This window comes from Bactrocera tryoni, chromosome 5, assembly GCF_016617805.1.
Source record: "Bactrocera tryoni isolate S06 chromosome 5, CSIRO_BtryS06_freeze2, whole genome shotgun sequence".
Lineage (NCBI taxonomy): Eukaryota > Metazoa > Arthropoda > Insecta > Diptera > Tephritidae > Bactrocera > Bactrocera tryoni.
Genome location: NC_052503.1, coordinates 40,193,084 through 40,211,766, shown reverse-complemented (window position 1 = coordinate 40,211,766; position 18,683 = coordinate 40,193,084). Strand labels below are relative to the sequence as shown.

The 18,683-nt window shown below is 36.4% G+C and overlaps 1 protein-coding gene across 2 annotated transcripts in view; it reads right to left on the bottom strand.

Annotated features, from left to right (window-relative positions):
* LOC120776567 (cyclin-dependent kinase 14) overlaps positions 1-18,683 on the bottom strand; it is a 287,704-nt gene that overhangs the window by 52,264 nt on the left and 216,757 nt on the right. The window contains exon 4 of one of the 2 annotated variants that reach the window (XM_040107329.1): positions 10,178-10,216. The exons of the other annotated variant lie outside the window; for it this stretch is intronic. Within the exon in view, the coding sequence (XP_039963263.1) occupies positions 10,178-10,216 (39 nt within the window). The remainder of the gene's footprint in view (positions 1-10,177; positions 10,217-18,683) is intronic. 2 annotated transcript variants of the gene reach the window in all.

The window sequence follows — 18,683 nt, the reverse complement described above, 5'->3', positions numbered from 1 at the left end:
GCATCACTATTCTGCTTTTGATGTGTCAGTTTGAATGTAACTTCTTACAGGCCCATATCATTTCTACCGATAATAGCAAAGATTTTGAAGAAAATTCTCATAAAACATCTCAATAAAATCAAGAAACCATAATTTCAGCGCATTAGTTTGGGTTTCGTGCTAACCATTCTATGATTGATCAAATCTACAGAATTACACATATTATTGAAAAAGTATTTGAGGTAAAAAAAAATTCTGTTCTACCGTGTTTTTGGATGATATCTGCTTTCGAAATTGAAACTGACTTTACCGAAACAGCATTATGACAAAATAAAATATATTTGTCAGGTCGCTACTTCCGCGTAAAACAAGGACGAGTATTCTATTCACAGGACAATAAAAGCAGGAGTTCCACAAGGTAGTGTTTTGGGCTCTCTTCTTTATATTCTATTCAAGCATGACCTGCCAGTAGACTGCAATTAAACAGCAGCCACATTTGCAAATGTTACCGCGTTGCTTGCTGTTGGCGGTAGTGAACACGATTCGACTATTTATCTCCGAAAACTTGTAAATAAAGTCCTACAATGGGCAAAGGAATGGCAGATAAAACTCAATGAATCTAAGTCTGTAAATATTGTTTTCAAATACCACAAGATAACGCACTTACCAATTTTCATGATGAAAAAGCTTACCAAACAGGCAATTAATTCCGATTGTTCAGTTTGTATGGCAACTATATGATATAGTGATACTATAGAGGCCATTACGACAAATGAACAGCTTTTGGATGAGATATGGAGAATTTCAGTTCTATATCTCAAAAAAGAGAGAGAAACTATTTCGCATATACATATGCAGATATTGTCGGACAAACGGACATGTCTAACACACTTTTTCGGAATATATAATATAAGGACATCTCAAATCATTTTAAAAATATTTCTTAAGAACATCTACTGTATAACCTTGCAGTTATAAAGGAATTGTATCTCTAGATGTTCTCTAGTAGATTCATCACTTGCATAGTACACTAAATCAAAGTGCAGCGACAAAGATGACACGGGAAACAAAGAGCACAGAAGAAAGTTGCAAGGCCACAGCTTCACCACTAAAGCAAGGCGGAGAACGCTATCAAAATGAATTGACGAACTCGAGGAAGGAATGAAGAAGCTTGGCATACAAAACTACGGGTGATCCAAGTAAAGGTACTATTTTCAATAGCCTTTCTTCGACAGATCGCGCGTGAGTTGTGTCAAGCTGTCGTCTTATTTTTGTTCAGTATATTTTGTCATTTCATCATGGAAAGACGGCTTACGAACGTACATTTACAATTCGTTCAACATTATTACGAAAATTTATGCTGTGTAAAGAATGTGTTTCGCGCGCTTCGCTCAGCTTATAGTCAACATTAATCGGTCTACTGAGCGTACTATTCGCAACACAAAACTTGAGAGCCGGCATTCATTGATGAATGATATTTGACCAAATAAACGGCGTCCAGCACGCAATGAAGAAAATATAGCAGCTGTAGCTGAGAGTGTATACGCAGACCCTGAAGAGTCGATTTGGCGCCATTCGCTGTAACTCGGACTGCCATATGCAACGTCACGTTGAGATCTTAAATTGAAAGCGTACAAAAAGCAGCTTGAGTAAGAACTGAAGTCGCTCGACCTTCCCAAGCGATATCGCTTCGCTCTATGGGATCTTGAAAAGTTCCAAGAAGAACCGATGTTTTCGAGCCAAATTTTGTTCAGCTATGAGGCATATTTCTGGTTCAATTGGTATGTAAATATTTGGGACGAAGAGGAATCTAAAGAGATACAAGAGCCGCCATTTCATCCACGGTTTAGTGTGGTTTGTGGGCTGGCGAAATGCCAGCGAGAATGTAACCGTCAATGGCGGCCACTTCCCACACATTGCATCAATCAATTGATTTATTGAGAGAACACTTCGCTGAGCAGATAATTTCACGTTTTAGGCCGATCGATTGGGCACCAAAATCATGTCACATCACACTGTTAGACTTTTAGGGGTTATGAAAAGTCTAAAGTCTATGAGGATAATCCCGCTTCGATTCAGGCCTTGGAGGTAATCGAAATGCTGGAACGAGTCATCGAAAATTGGACTCAACGGATGGACCAACTGAGACGTAGCCGCGGCCAACATTTGAAAGAAATAATTTTTAAAAAATAAATGCCAAATTAAAGTTTAAAAGGATAATAAATTTCAAGTTTATGTATTATTTCTTTAAAAAGTAGGGAACTGATGGATCACCCTATACATTAAAGAAGGAGAGGAGATTTATCGGGATGACCTTAGAATTTCCTTAAAAACTCTATTCAGTCATTATATATTACTTGTTATTGTTACTGTGCGTTAAAGGCAATCATTGACAACTGGCACTTTTAAAGTTTAAAGCTTACTTTTAGATTTGTCCGGAAAATAAATACAATGTACACAATAATTCTCAAGATATTAGGGTTAATCACTATTTGTTGAACATAGTTCACTCTAAATTACAAAAGCGAAACAGCACTTATACTTAAAGCTGTATGCATATATGTATATGTGTCGATTAGTCCCCATATGGCAATACAATTTGATGAGAAATGTCGACATTAAGAATTTAAAATCCACTATTCAGCAACAACATCGGCAGCAGCTTACCAGTACAATAGTATTTATACACTTGAACAAAAAACTTTAAGCTAAATTGTAAAAACATGTTTGGCCATTTCACATTAGCAACGCAAATGAATTTTAAATGCTCAGTCCACCCCCACCATGAACTCGCGCTCCGCCCATTCACTCTTGGCGGTGCTCATAGTTGCTCCTTTGTATGAGGCAGAAGCGAATAAATAAACTTTCGGGGCAAATAAAAACAGTTATACACACGCTATGCACACAAATACAGAGGAGGAAAGAAAGAAAAGGGGCGAAGAAAGCCTAACAAATAAAATGCAAAATAGAATAAAAGTAAAATGAATTGGAAATGGCAATGTAGACAAAAACATATCCGGCGAAATGGCGGAACTGTGGCACGAATTCAACGATGCCCCGTAGGCGCATAAAGACAAATGTGATGTGTGTGCATTTATCCTTGTCTATACGGCGACGTCAGAAAATAGTTGTAGTTGGAAAATTGCTGCAGCAAAACATTGTTGTGCGGATTACGCTAAAGAAAAAAGTCAAACTCGCACAACCGCATAGAACTCATGGAGCACAAGCTTTGAACCCTGCTATTGGTATAACAGCCTAGGCTGGTAAGCATGAGCAATAGCTAAAAAGGGAACAACGAAGAATTCGATTGTGTTTAACTCTTGAAAAATTACTTTAAGCTCATACAATAGATCTCCATTTATCATAAAAAAATGCTGAAGTTGTGAACTACTGTGGCAAATATAAAGAAATTTAAAAGTCACTACTAGTGTGAATTTAAAAAAAAAAATTGATTATTTTTTATATTTCGATATCTGTAAGCATAACATACTGTAATTTTAAATGAAGATATTAAATATATTTTCAGTTACAGCTGCCAAAAGTGTAGCCACTCAGTTCAATCGGCTCTATTTGAACGCGTTTTTCTCGAAGCAGCATTTTGCGAAACTGCTGCAGTGTTTACTAAGAGAAATCTGTCCCAATCCCTGTAAAATTTTTAGCATATTCTGTATATACATATGTAGCTTTCCATGTCATTTTCGATGACATTTTGTCGACGGTAGGTCATTTTACGGACAATATCTTTTAGTAGTGAACTTTTTTCTTCAAAACTTTATTATTTATTAGCAAAACCCTTTAAAATGTTAATATGTGACCTGGTCTACGGAAAGGGGGCTTAGGTGTCAAAAAAAGGAGAACAATTAACGAGATAACGAGAAACTGACGATTATTTTTAACAACTTTTCCCAGAAAACTAGTTTTCGCACGTTAGCTCCCTTTTCGTAGACCAGGTCACATATATGTAAATTTCACAGTAGTTTTCTTTTCAACTCACTAAAATATGTTCTGAGGATTAGACGATTACAAAAAAATCGTTTCCTCATCCGACTGCAACTGAAAAGGTAAAAATATATCCATTACGCAAATCCTCCAAGGTAAAGCTATGTATCTGGTGGGATCAGAAAGATGTGCTGAACTATGAGCTTCTAAAACCGCGTGAAACGCTTAAAGTAGAACGGTTCTGACAACTGATATCAAATTGAAGCGAGCGATTACTGAAAAACGACCCGGAATTGTTTTCCTTGCGACAAGACTCGCCTTAATGTTGCAGACCGGTTCAAAACTATTTCAAAACAGCGGCTAGTTGTCTTACCTCACCTAAAAGTCGAGATCTTGCCCTTCTGACTAGTATTTCTACTTGTCGATACAAAATGCCTTCTTTGGAATGCGGTTCACATCAGAGTGTTCATTGGTTTTTTTCTTGGCTGCAAGCTCGGCGCAGTTCTTTTGGGTTGTAATCCACAAATTTTCATAAAGATTACAGCATGTTGTATTTTCAGAAGAGAATAGTACTATTTTGCATGTTTTTCTTAATTTCAAATTTTGAAAACAAACCCGCATATAGACCAAATCTGTTAATCGAAAATTAAAAGCAAATTAATAGTATTTTTTATAGTCTTTTACAAAATGGACGCCCTAAATTATAAGTATACTTCTTCAATTTTCAACAAATTGTTAGTGTTATTATATAAGCCTAGCTATGACATAACATCCTTAAAAAGAACCGATTGGCCAATTCTAACAAATTTTGGTAACAAATCAATTTGTGAATATTTTAACATACTTTAATTGATTCCTGAATCTCCTCTGAGGTGATCTGATATTTTGTACATACTTTAAACGTAACAAGCTTACTAAGTATTAGTGCAATTTTATTACAAGACAAAAGGTACATACAATCTATTCGAAGGTCAATGATCGTTACGGTGCCTATACAGGATAAGTGGTTTTCATTCGTGAGTAGCCTCAAGCAGACGAACTGATTTTAGCTAAGTTTCTCTTGATGCTTGAACTATCGATTGTATAGAAACCAGAGCAGATTGCATTGGTGTTAAAATGTAAATTAGCGCCGTTGTTATAAGAGAAATTTCGAATTTTTTAACTTGTGAAACCAAAAATGCCTCTCTCTACTGTGACTCACATGTACAACTTGAATTTCATTTCTTAAGTGAATAATTGCCTTGTTATTGGACAGTTTTAAACCACGTCTCGTCAGCAGTAATAATGTGTTTGATGGTAGGGTCCTTAGCTACTTTGTCAAGCATCTCTTTTGCGAACTCTATTCGACGTCGTTTTTGCAAAGGGTTCAAGCACTTTGGTACGCGTCTAGTAATGACACACTTACATACCCAAAAGATGTGTGGACGACTCGCAGGAGACAAGTTTTCGATGACTTTAGGACCTTCACTGAATGCTTCGTGACACTCAAATGCTTGTGTACGTGATAAAGTATACTCCTTAAAATACTTCTGCTATATTTTCAACGATTCCGCAGCCCTGATTTCATTAGAAATTTCAGCAAATTCGTTGTAAATCTTTCCTTGGTAAATATTACCAGACAAAGTATTCTTGTTGTAAACAAACAGTTGCCAAAGGTACACTTATTGATCTACGGAGATCGAACATTACAGAAACAGAAGAAGTCGAAAACTAGAAAAGATTTCTCTACCGAGTCAGTTTGTGTGATAGATTTGTCAAATGTTAAGATAAATAGCTGAGGATTGCATCCCGACCTTAAGTCTATTGTGCCAAATGTTATATCTTAGTTAGTTTTAAGCCTTAAAACATCCGTTAAGAGAAAACAAACTTTAATATTTTGAGCAACACGTAGCGAAAAAGTACTAAAATGTCACAAGTCATTTGTAAATACATACACAGTCCCTACATGTATACTTTACGTACGCGCAACTAGTATCACGACTGCCGTAGCGCATTGGCTTGAGAAACTTAAATTAGGATACGGAACTTTATAAGCCTGTAGAAAAACAGAAATGTATGTATATACATAAGTAAATGCTGAAAAACCTGTTTGCTTCGCAAAAATTCAACAGATTTGTGTGACAAAGTTTTATTAAAATTTTCATCTTTCGCTTATTGCGTGCATAAATTATATGAAATTGTTTATTAAGGCTGTAAACAAAGAAATATTGTATGTAATATGCCCCACATGTAAATGTAAAAAAAAACAGATTTTAACTATCCCTGTTAACATTGGCAAATAAATGTGCTTATGCCTATATATGTATGTATGTGTGGTTTTTCCATGTGTAAGGAGCTTTCAGTAGTTATGCTTTGTGTCCTCATGTTATTTACCTTATTATGCATGCAAGAAAATATAAAAATAAGAAAATTTGTGCTTTTACGACTTTTTGCAACATCCTCTGTGTATGTGAGTGTGAGTTTTATTATTATTTGTTGTCGAGATTAGGCATAATGTTTTGTGATTTCTCTTGTCCCTTCCCTAATAACCTCACTTTTTATTTGTACTCATACATTTGAAAAATATATATTTGGAGTGTGTTTTGAGTACAAGACTCAAATATCTTTAGGGAACTATTGATGACCGTTTCGTTCGGAAAAAATGGTGAAACTGTCGTCAGGAGACTTGAAAGAACAATGTTGTATGCATTATATACATATATTCATGTAAAACATGTTTCGAAAAAAATGTAGACAATAGTTTCGAACTTTTTTTGACACAAAAAATAACAACGGGTGCATTTTTACCATTTTTTACCAGTTTTAACGGCTTTGATCTAATAAAGCACCAAACCAGAAAAGACATTAACTAAGCCAACATCGAAAATAGAATACCCTTCGCGATTAAAGATTAATGCTATAAAGTGTGTTTGAGATACAAGAAGTAAGATTACTCCAAACTTTGTGAAGAAACTTATTTTATATTGTGACAAAAAAGCACCCGGAAATTGTAATTAATTTCCTCGCGTAAATGATATTTCAAAAATTTATTTTGTTTACAGCAGCTGCTTAAGTCGGTACACCTCAGTAGTGCATTGCGATTTTTAAAATGGTTAAAAAATATCGAACAAAGAATTTGTCTCAAATTTTGTATTTCTAAACAAATTTCGTGTGCAGAATCATTTCGAATGTTGGAAAAGTCTTATAGTGATTCAGTTTTATCAATAACACAAGCCTACGAGCAGTGCAAAGCCTTCAAAAACGGTCGAGAGATCGTTGATATGGTAAGAGAGCTCAACATCTCTCGCGAGTCCGTTCGCATGATTTTGGTAGATATTTGGGATATGAAACACGTTCTTGCTCGACTCGTCTCGATAAAGCTGAATTTTTTTCAAGTAGAGTACAGTAAAGATATCTCTTTGGAAATTATTAATCATGCGAATTTCGATCTTACATTCATGGACAGCATTATAACTGCCGATGAGACTTTGGTTTATGAGTTTAACATGCAAACAAGTCAACAATCATCGAAGTGGAGAGAAAAAATTAGTCTAAGCCAAAAAAAAAACACATCAAAGTAGCTCAAAAATCTAGACGATGCTCACAGTTTTTTTCGATATTCGTGGTTTCGTGCATCATGAATTTGTTTCGGACGGACAGACGGTCAATAAGAAGTTCTTTTAGGCCGTATTGCGGTAATTGCGTGCCAACTTCTATCGAAAACGAACGGAATGTGGAAGAATAATTCACGACTTTTACACGTTGGCACACGTCGAGACACGGTTGTAAATAACTTTAATGTCAAACACGCAATTAATACCATCGATCAACTACTGTATTCACCAGATTTGGCTCTTTGTGATTTCAACTTGTTCCCCAAATTGAAACTGTCGCTCCGGGGAACCTGTTTTCAGTCGATCGAAGAGGTAAAGCAAAATTTTCATAAGGACCCTCAAAGGGTTGTTATTGACATTTGTTATTTCCGCTTTCGTTTCCAATGGATTTACAACTACTATAATTTTTTCACTTGTTACTGTTTTGGTCTGCACTGGTCTATGCCACTTTAAAATTTTCTAATAACAGCCAAATGACAACAACAAAATAATCATATTTGCATTATTTCATAAAATGCGTTCCACAAACATATTTATAAATAAACCGGGAGCATTCATACAAGTATTATGGTGGTCATATTAAAAGGCTTGCGAGAATAGCAAATGTACACAGACACAAAGCGTATTTGCTTAAGATACTAAAAAATATAACCGACAATGTATGCAAATATTCGTGTTAGCGCTATTGTGAGCAAAACTTTTGTTTGGCGGCAAAATTTGGGCATTTTTCGGAATTTTTAGGTTATGAAAGGAAAGGAAGCAGCACATTTGTTTGCTGGCCATTGTATGTGGACAAAATGTAGGACATATAGAAAAGGACATGTGAGTGTGTTGTAACTGGGCGGATGATATTCGGGTCATTGCTTTGACAAATTTTTGGGTTGCATAATTTCAACTGAAAGTGCTCCGAATGAAAAATTGGTTGTTAACAACCTAAATTATATGACATATTTATAGTATAAATGTGGGTACAATTTCATTTTCTGTTTTTTTTATTATTTTTTAAATATTTGATTATGGGTAGAACGAACTAAAGCGGCTAAATTTAGGTCCAAATAATGGACTACTTTCGGTATGTGAGATATGTTATGGGAAAATTTTTATGGATTTGTTAGATTAGGATTCTTTTCCATTAATGGTCATACTGTCTCTTGCTGCCTATTACTAATGTTCTGTTTAGAAAAAAACCAAAGTGAATATATAAAATATGTAGTTGCATAAGAAAAGGTGAAATTTATATACTAAGCGGGTCGAATTATTCGTACATGTATAGCATTTTTCTACGTTTTTTCGTTAGACCTAACTTTGGTGGATTAATGAAACAGTATTTTTGATGTAAAAAAACGAGGTATGCTCTCCCGCCTAGGAGATTGTTATCCGCTAGAAATAAATTTAGCGAAAATGAAAAAGTAAACGCCGAGGCGAAGAATTTCTAAACAGAACTCAATGGCGAAAACCGTAATTAAATTGATATCTAATTCTATTTCAGCATTGGCAATAATTTAATTGATTAATGGATTAGTTCTTCATGCGCCCTGACCAAAATAATGGTTCGGTTCGTGTCACTGGCTGTGTTCAATATTCAACCGACATAATCATTAAACGTAGTCGGTACTTCGAGCGACCGTGGACCGATTTCGCATCACGTTTACTCTGGTGGATAATACTCCTGTAGAGCAGAGTATCGAAGAAGACCCGAAAGAGTCCATAAATCGGCCAGCAATGAAACTCACTTTTGGTAGAATGGATATCTTAATAAACAAAATGGTCGCATTTGAAGCCAACCGTAAGCCTTCTTAACACACCGTTACATCGTCAAAAAGCCCTTGATTGGTGTGCTCTTTGGGCAGAGGAAATCATTAGTTTATTTTTGTTCAAAAATTAAGTCAGTCATTACGTTACAATCAATGGGGAACGCTATAGAGCCATGTTTAAAGACTTTTTCTTGCCTGAAGGATGCTGATCTGGACGACCTTTGGTTCCAACAGGATGGTGCTACATGCAATACAGCCAATGAAACAATCAATTATTGAAAACTTAAACTTTTGGTGAGTGCATTATCTCGCGTAGTGGGCTTGTGACGTGGCCTTGAATATTGTGCGACTAATTGTTGTGAAGTTATGTGCTTATATGGGTTTCAAAGAATTAATTTTTTAATTAACTTATTCAATTTTACAACACTTCTAGAGTATTGTCTAAACTTTTCAAGTTCATCCGAGTATTAGTTTCGAAGATACAGTCTTAGGAACTTGAGCGCTCGAGGCTAGCTAGGATTAGTGCGCTGATTTAAATATATTTTTCTCGGGGTCAACGGAAATGGCGTTGCAATGAGAGAGTTTAAAATATTATTTTCCAAAAATTTTAGAATTTTCTTGGTAGTAGTGTATGATTGTAACAGTAAAAAATTCTTATAAAATATTTCATTTTTTATATGAGAAAAAATTTTTGAAAAAATGCTGTTTTTTACCGGAGGAAGCCCATTTTTATTACTAGTATATGTATATGTGTGCCCCACTGCTGGAAAGTATATTACCCATATATGTATGTAATTATGTAATTATTTTTTTTATTATATATTAATTAATTATGTAATATGTGTATGTGTATATATAACTGTATAAGTATAAATGTAAATATGTATGTGTGTAGTAGTGTTTCTGTGTTACCTTTATCTTGTGTTTTGTCTTGTATTGCCGTTTCTTGGGCTAAAAAGAAAAAAGAAAACGCAAATGAATAACGAAACTTTGCAAAAAATATTAATTAAAATAAAGTTATGGACAGAAAATGAAATAAACAAGCGCTAAACGTAGTGAGCGTATATAATTCAGCGAAATATTAAAGTAAAAGGATAGTTACAAAATTATAGCAGCTAAAGGGCTTGATTGAAATCATTTTGTTGCACAAATACTTCGCACTCTAAAAAGAAAAATGGCAGAAAACAAATAAGCTGCTGGAAAGCCAACAAGAAAATCGTGTAAACGAAGTAGAGCTAAAGAGCGATACAGCACTGCAGAAAACTGCAATGATTGAAGTTCGTTAATTAGACTCATCAACGCGGAAGAACGACTTTGTAAAAGTACAAAATACGCAGTAATGGCGTAAGGCAAACGCAGCAAGACGAGCCGAAGAAGAACAAGATGTATTAACCAACATATATGTATGTAAGGGCAGAAACAACTTATTTTTAGTTGAAATGGGAGTGTACATGCGATTCTAATTACGTCAGAATGTTAAAGGACTTTGCTGTTAGCGAAATTCAGCACTCCAACAAGTCTTAAGCAGTTCAAACTACTCGTACAAGCCGCGACTTGATTTCAGCGCCGCAAAGCAAACAAACTTGCTGACAGAAGTCATTCTACGCGCGCTGCTGGAGCTTAGCTGGGTACTGTGCAGTGGGTCTTTTGCGCAGAATTTGTGTCAAAAAGAAGAAAAACTAAATAGTTGTCAATGCACTTCCTGTGGCTATGGCACACTAAGTATTACAATAAACTTTGCAATATATTTATTACCAGCATAAAAATCCAAGGAGTTTATGTTGAGATTTAATTTCGAAAATATTTTATTTCATGAAAAAATACTGAATTTTGCGCTAATATTTTTTTTAATTTGAAAACATGCTTATTTTTAGAAATATATATTTTTTATTTTTTTATGAATTATTCCAATTTTAAAATAATTGAGAGGTAAGCTAGATATTGAGATATATCCTATCTTTTGAGCTAAATCAAACTACACACACTGTAATAAGTTTTATTAAAATCGGTTCAGTAATTTAGGAGTTTATCCCGGACAAAACAATATATTAGATCATTATCACGTTCATGTAGCTATGGTATACATTAAATACTATTATAATCAATTTTTCAATATATTTATTGCCTGTATACAAATCCAGGGGGTTTGTACTTGAGGTTTAATTTTGAAAATATGCTATATAAATATTTCTATAAGGTACGTTCCGAAGTAAACAGGACTTTTTAAATATAGCACCCTCTGAGGGTTTATATGCCGACTGGTGCGTTAGAATCTGCTTTTTTTTATCGATTGTGCAATATTAAATTTTGTTTTAAAAATGGTAAAACTCTTAGCGAAACGTTTCAATTGATAAAACAAGTTTATGGCGATGATTGCCTATCCCCTAGTAGAGTGCAAGAGTGGTTTCAACGTTTTCAAAATGGTCGTGAAGACATAAATGACGATAAAAATCCGTGATCACCGGAAATTCTATCGAAACTGTGCGTGAATTCATCAAAAATCAGCCAAAATCATCATTGAAATTCATTGAAATGGAATTTAACATCTCCAAAACATCGATTTATCGCATTTTGACCAAACATTTGGGCTTACAAAAGGTGTGTGCACGGTTTGTTCCGCACAAATTGACTGACGACCGAAAATTGCTCAGAATCCAAAATTCGAAAGACGGTTATTTGACCAAAAATCACATTTTAACCATTAACCACTCCCCGTATTGACACTGAGCGACTTCTTCCTTTTCGGAAAAATGCATTTGCCCATGAAAGGAAAGCGTTATGCAGACGTAGAGGTCATTCAAAAGACTTGCACCGGCATACTGGCGGCCACATTGAGATATATTAAGTTGAATCAAATTCAAAATCACACACTGAGCTAAATTTTACTAAAATCGGTTCAGTAATTTAGGAGTTTACCCCGGACAAACCTGATACATGGTATTAAAAATAAACTTAAATGAATATACGTACTTTTTCTTTAAATTTCGTATGCATTCAGACTTAGTTATAAATGTTTTAAAAGTACACAGCATTTTTGCCGGAAAGCCACATTAAAAGAATAAAAAATATATTATTTGTGAAAATCTGCTACTTGAGAAAGCACCACTGTGCTTTATTCTTGTACTTCTAGTACTTGTACAATTGTGAAATCAGCAGATATGCGTAATAGGGGCACTTTCATTTTCGTTTTCATTTTACATTACAACCAGCAACCCACTTTTGCATAGGAAATGCATTATTTTCGCACTGTTGATTAGAACTGTTGTAGCGCAAAATTTGGGTTATCGGGTCGGCGTTTAGAGAAGAAATTAGGCAGCTGGAAAAAATGTGCACATCTTAATGCAAATTTTCTGTGAATTCTAACTGCTTTCAAGCTTCAATTAAGCTGTATGAATTAATAATGTGCTGGACATAAGAATCTCTGTAGAAATTGTTAAGGCTATTAATGAGATTTTCAAGAGTTATTAAATTCACTTCTCTTATGTCAATCGTAAAGGCGATGGAAACATATACATATCCATAACCACGAGGTTTGTTCAAAAAGCATCGCGCATTTGGTAGTTTTTAAGAAAGTGTTTATTTGTTCATGCATATCTATTGTCCTGTCCGCGTTTTTTTCAGTCCTCAAAACACATAAAATTTCGTGTTTTGGTCACAGGAGTCAAGTCTGAGAAGCACGGTGGCTGCGACACCATACTTAATTGTTTTTGGCCAAATATTCACGCACAAGCAACGATACTTGAGCAGAACATTATCATAGTGGAAGTCAATTTTTGTTCTTCCACAAAGCCGGGCATTTTGGCGGACTGCTTCGTCCGAATTGCTCTTAATTTGCAGGTATTATTTTTTATTGACCGTACGACCCTTTGCAAGAACTCATGATGCATGACGCCCCTGAAATGGAAGAAACTGTTAGAAAAGCCTTCACATTCGACCTAACTTAGCTCGTTGTTCGATCCTCCGGCAGCATACATTGGGAAGATTGAACATGATATGACCTTCTGGAGTAGATCTGCGTCGTCGCGACCTGATTCTAACATTTGCTGGACAATGGCAATCGATATATTTAGTTGTTCATGAATTTCTCCGATGGTGATTCGACGATCGGCCAATACTATTATCTTCACCTTGTTAGTGTTTTCGCCTTTTTTTGGTGTGCTCGGGCTTCTGTCACGCTTTCTGCCGTTCACATCTTCTCGACCCTCTGAGAACATTTTGCACACCGATAAATCTTGTTTTTGAGCAACCTAATCGCGCCATTTATTTTATTTTCACACAAAATTTTATAAAGAATCTCGGATCCATTTTTTGGAGTAAGCAAAAACTCGAAGAGGAACCAAAACGCTTCCAAGCAAAACAGCTGACAAAAATTAAGTAATCATTCAAAATGGCCGAACTGGTTACCATAAGTAAGTGGTACAAAACCAACATAACGCCACAAAACAATCGAAAATCGAAAACACGGAGCCCGCGAAAAAGCAAAATTCACGATACAGTCGTACATATTACCACTTAAGAATCAATTTCCAGCTTAGTGAAGGACGTAAAGACGTGTCTTAGCACTTTGCTGTGCCAACAACGGAAGCACCACTCATATTTCTCGTTCGTTTACCTTCGAAGCGCAATTATATTGCACAATTTCGCCGATTTATTATACCACAAGTCACTTGTATTGTATAACCTAAAGTCAATACGAATATCCTGTTACCGTTATTGCTGTGTGTGAGTTTCAGTGCAACGCTTTGTTGTCCTTGTGACTGACGTCGTCTTTGTCATTGTTATTGTCTTACGGTATTATTTCTCAATCTCTACATATTTCTCTTCATAGACGAGTCTACTCGGTTGGTGCTGAGTTGACAAACTCTTGTACGAGGATAACTCATTTTCGTATTCGTCATTGTAATGCGAGTCATCACACAGGAGAATATTGGTTTGCTGTAATGATGTTGAATCAAAGTAACAATGAAAATGAAATAAAATTCAATACAAATAAAATGTGGCAAAATGAAATTTCACGAAAGTCAATGCCGATTGCGGTAATGTGAAGAAACGAAGCGTATGAAAAGCAGTAAACGATAAGAGGCGGAACAGTAGAACACTTGGGTTAATCTCAAAGCTGAGAGTCAAAGAATTTTAAAATACAGACAAAAGTAAAAAATCCAATAGGATAAAGACTTAAGTACGGTTCTTTACAAAAAACGAACTGAAAAAATGAAAGTCTACCAAGCCATGCTAAGGGCTTGTGTGTTTTAAATTTAAGAAGCTTGGAAGCATTGACTTTTAAATTGAAGGATACTTTTAAGCTATGAAGCATGGTTGTAAAAAATTCGTTTATGGGTTTCTTGTGCCGCTAGTGGATAATAAGTATATACTATTTTTGCTCTCTTTACACGCAATATAAAAAAAGAAACTGTACAACTGTACTATTATATCTTGAAGTGTGAAACTCAATTGATAGTTTCTTCAATTGAGTTTCATACTTCCTCTTTAGGGGATCGCCGACTTAGCGACTTGTACTGCGAGATGCGGGGCATTGCAGGGTCAGCGCTAAGCGAAAGCATACTCCATGACCTCAGGGTGAGCCTACTTCCGCCTTACATGCAGGCAGCTATCATCGCCACCAACGTTTGAATCAGTGATAAGGTCAAAATTTAGGATTCCATCAGCGAATATCTGGCATTGAAAGACGGCGATGTGTGTAGTATTATCTTCGAACCTCAGCCATTGAGAGAAATTTCCAATATACGAGCTGAAATCGCCACTTTGTTAAAGCACGTCAGTTTGCTTTATGGTAACAACCGCTCCGGGCCGACAGCGCGCCAGATCTATGTCGCGCAACAAATCCGTTAACCGCAACATGCATTTTTTAATTAGTTCGGGGACAGACGTTCACTCCAAAGTCAACGAAACCAGTTCGTGCAATGCAACTGCACTAATGGCTCTCCTGTGTTTAGCTACGGCGAAGTCATCCTGAAGTTAAATCTGAATTTACGCGGTGAATTCCTATGGAATATTATAGAAGACGCCTCTCAGGTCATATCAGCCGCGGACTTTCTCGGACACTATGGTCTAGTTGTAGACTTGCAAGGGACTTGGTTTTGTAGAACCGCCCAGGAAATTTTGATGCCGAAAATGCATTTCCTCTAGCTAAAAGCTAAACATGGCGCAAAAAATCACTTGGAACCATAAGTAAGAATTAATATAAAAAGAAGAAGTATGGGTGCCACACAAGTTAACTCAAGAGTACTAAAGCACCGAATTTCCATCTGTATTCACAAAAAAATCGATCAATGTCTGAAGTAGATGGTTACTGATAGCATTGACAACGACAAACGAGAATGGTGGAGGGCGAATTGCGATGAGCTGGCTCAAATGGTGACCAAACCCTTATTGACTGATGATTGAGGAAGAATTTGCTCTGTTTTTGTTCAGGTTTGCGGGAAATCAACTACTATTAGCTCATTCTCTATGGCCAAACTGTTTAACCGTATCTATACTGTCAACAAATGGAACGTCTGAGGTAAGCAATCACTCAGAAGCGGACAGATATACGCAATAGGAATTGACCGCACGAATAGATAGTGACTTCTCAGAAGAATTGCCGGGACCAAGGTTGGGTTGTTGTTGGGCACCTTATTGGATTTGAAGCCTAGTGATTACTAAATCTTCCTTAAGGAAAACTTTTGAAAATCGACTGTAAGTAATTCCTAACAGGTTATTGAACAGGTATATATTTCAACAAAATCGGATAATTGTAACTATGCCAAATAAAACTTCCAATTAATGCAAAAATATTGGATTTATTTTTATTCCAATTTATAAATTATGAATCGCAGGTTGGTTAAGTTAGGTTAATAGGTCGATCCTAAGAAGGATCCTACTTCCTACCTACCTATCCTACCAAGGCGATTGGAGTCCACTCCAAATTTGTTGAGATGGCCAATATCAGTTTCGGCTCCATATACTGGACTGCCGAGATACTTCATTATCAATCACAAATGTGAACATACTTGATTTATGTAGATATTATATTATTAATACTTAATGACCGTTAAGCACATTTCGATGTGTTTCGAGTCTCATCCGAAAATTGCTTCTTTTATTCATGTAATTACGAAATCTCGAACCAATTATTTGAACTTATTTTGACATTAATTTTCAGTATTACAAATTCTTACCAGAACAACGCGTCAATTTGTATTTAATTTTTTATTTGTTTCACTACTTAAACGCCGAAGCCCAGTAATAAGCAAATTAAGACGATGAGGAAATGTGGAAAGTATCAGAGACACACAGGCACGCAAAGAGACGACCAAACGAATCGCAAACACTTAACACAATAAATCAAGTGCCCTCTGATGGCCGCCCTCAAACTCACCCTCTTACAGATAACTCTGTATATACATAGGTATGTGTGTATGTAGGTCGGTTGATTGGCTGTGCAATCAATAATGTAAGGCGGCGGAGGTCTTGGCAGCGAAATAGTGTCACTCCACACTGCTTTTTTATTGGCAATTCCAACGATGATGCCACAGCAGCACATCATTTGTGCACTCATTCGTACATTCGCATTTAGTCATTCCTGTCGCAGCTATCAGCACTTCAAGCTAAAGTGTGCGAGTATCCTTGAACTGTATATCTAGGAGGAGTGTGAGGCTTAAAGTAAGTAAATACCTATATAATATTGGACAAAGCACAGCTCACGCACACCAAATACCCAACACACTTCATTCGCATTAATCGAGCTGAAACTAATTGGACGGAATCGCATTTAATTATAACATAATGAGAAAATGATGGAAGGACAGCAACGAAGAGAAAATACCGAAACGTAAGATGAAAGGTAAAGTTTTGGCGGGGAATTAATGCGAGAGCGGCGTGATGGTCAAAGAAAATGCGAACTGTTTAAGATGATGGAAGTGTGATGCACAAAAAAAAAAAACAATAAAATTTGTGATTTGTGATAAAATGTTGAATGTCATGATTGAAGCGGAATTAAGCTGACGAACAATTAATTACTTCAGAAATGGTTTCCGACGTTACAGAGGCAATGGAAAATTTTACTGAATGGTATTAAAAAAAAAAAAATAAAAAAAAAAAACAAAAATCGATAAAAGAGTTGCTACTAATATTTTTTTGTTTTTGTAATCAAAGAGGCAAGATGAATGTTACTGAGCGCCAATTGGTAGTAGTACTGAGGTCATTGAAATGAATCTCAAGCGTTTTTCTCTGGGTCAGACCGTGCAGCCGCGAAAAGCTTCAACCAGCGCTAACGCGAGGTTTGCCCCCTTTTGTATAAGACCGCATGCCGACGATAAAACTTTGCATGGTTTCCTGTCTAAAGATATTGAAAGAAGAATGATCTTACTTGCCGGCTCCTCAGTTATTGCTCGCACAGTCAGCGAACTCAAGACCACTATAAACGAGATATCGAAATGAAGGCTCACCTCCGTGAAGGAGGCTCATCTCTCCGAAGGAGGCTCTGTGGTGATCGTTGTTGCTGCTGTTCTTGTAACGGTTACGCAGACCCTGCTTGGGGGAAAGCAATAAGTTAACCTTTGTCGAAACGAACGAGTTATTTCGATGGGTTCGGACCATAGAAACAGAGGAGTTATTTCGTTGGTTTCATTGAGCAAGCAAAGAGGTAGTCATGGGGTACTCATTGCATGCAAAACATACATATATGTACGTATTTGATGTATCAGGGTATATTCTGAATAAATAAGTGTTTAACCTGCTGCAGTACTCAGACCCGCGCCGTCAGTTTTGCTTTCTCCAGACTGGACAAGGAAGCAAAGCAAATGGGTCTGGCAGTGCACGAGCGCAAGACAAAATAACTCCTGTCATCAAACAAACAGTCGTCGCACTCGCGACTTGCCTCTCACGTCACTGTTGACAGTCATAACTTCGTAGATAGTCGTAGAAGTCGTAGATAATTTCGTCTTGGAACCAGCATCAACACCAACAACAACGTCAGCCTCCAAATCCAACGCAGAATAACTCTTGCTAACAGGAGTGAGTAAGCAATTGAAAAATAAAGTCCTCTCTCGACGAGCAAAGACCAAATTCTTCAAGTCACTTATAAAACCCGTCCTGCTATATGGTGCAAAGGCTTGAACCATGACAACAAGTGATGAGTCGACGTGGCGAGTTTTCGAGAGAAAGGTTCTGCGAAAGATTTGTGGTCCTTTTCTATCGGTTTTGTTTACATTCCAAGTTCGCCATACACTGGGAGGAAGTCAATGAAGGTGTTAATAGGCTCTGTGCCTGTCGGAAATAGGTCGCTTACAAAATTTGGACGGTATATTGTTCACTTGCGCCCACGAGTTGGAGGCATGTTCTCCTGCTGTTAGTAGGAGGCGGCTCCGTTTCAAGCACCTGACTCAACATTTTATCACAAATTACAAATTTTATGCTT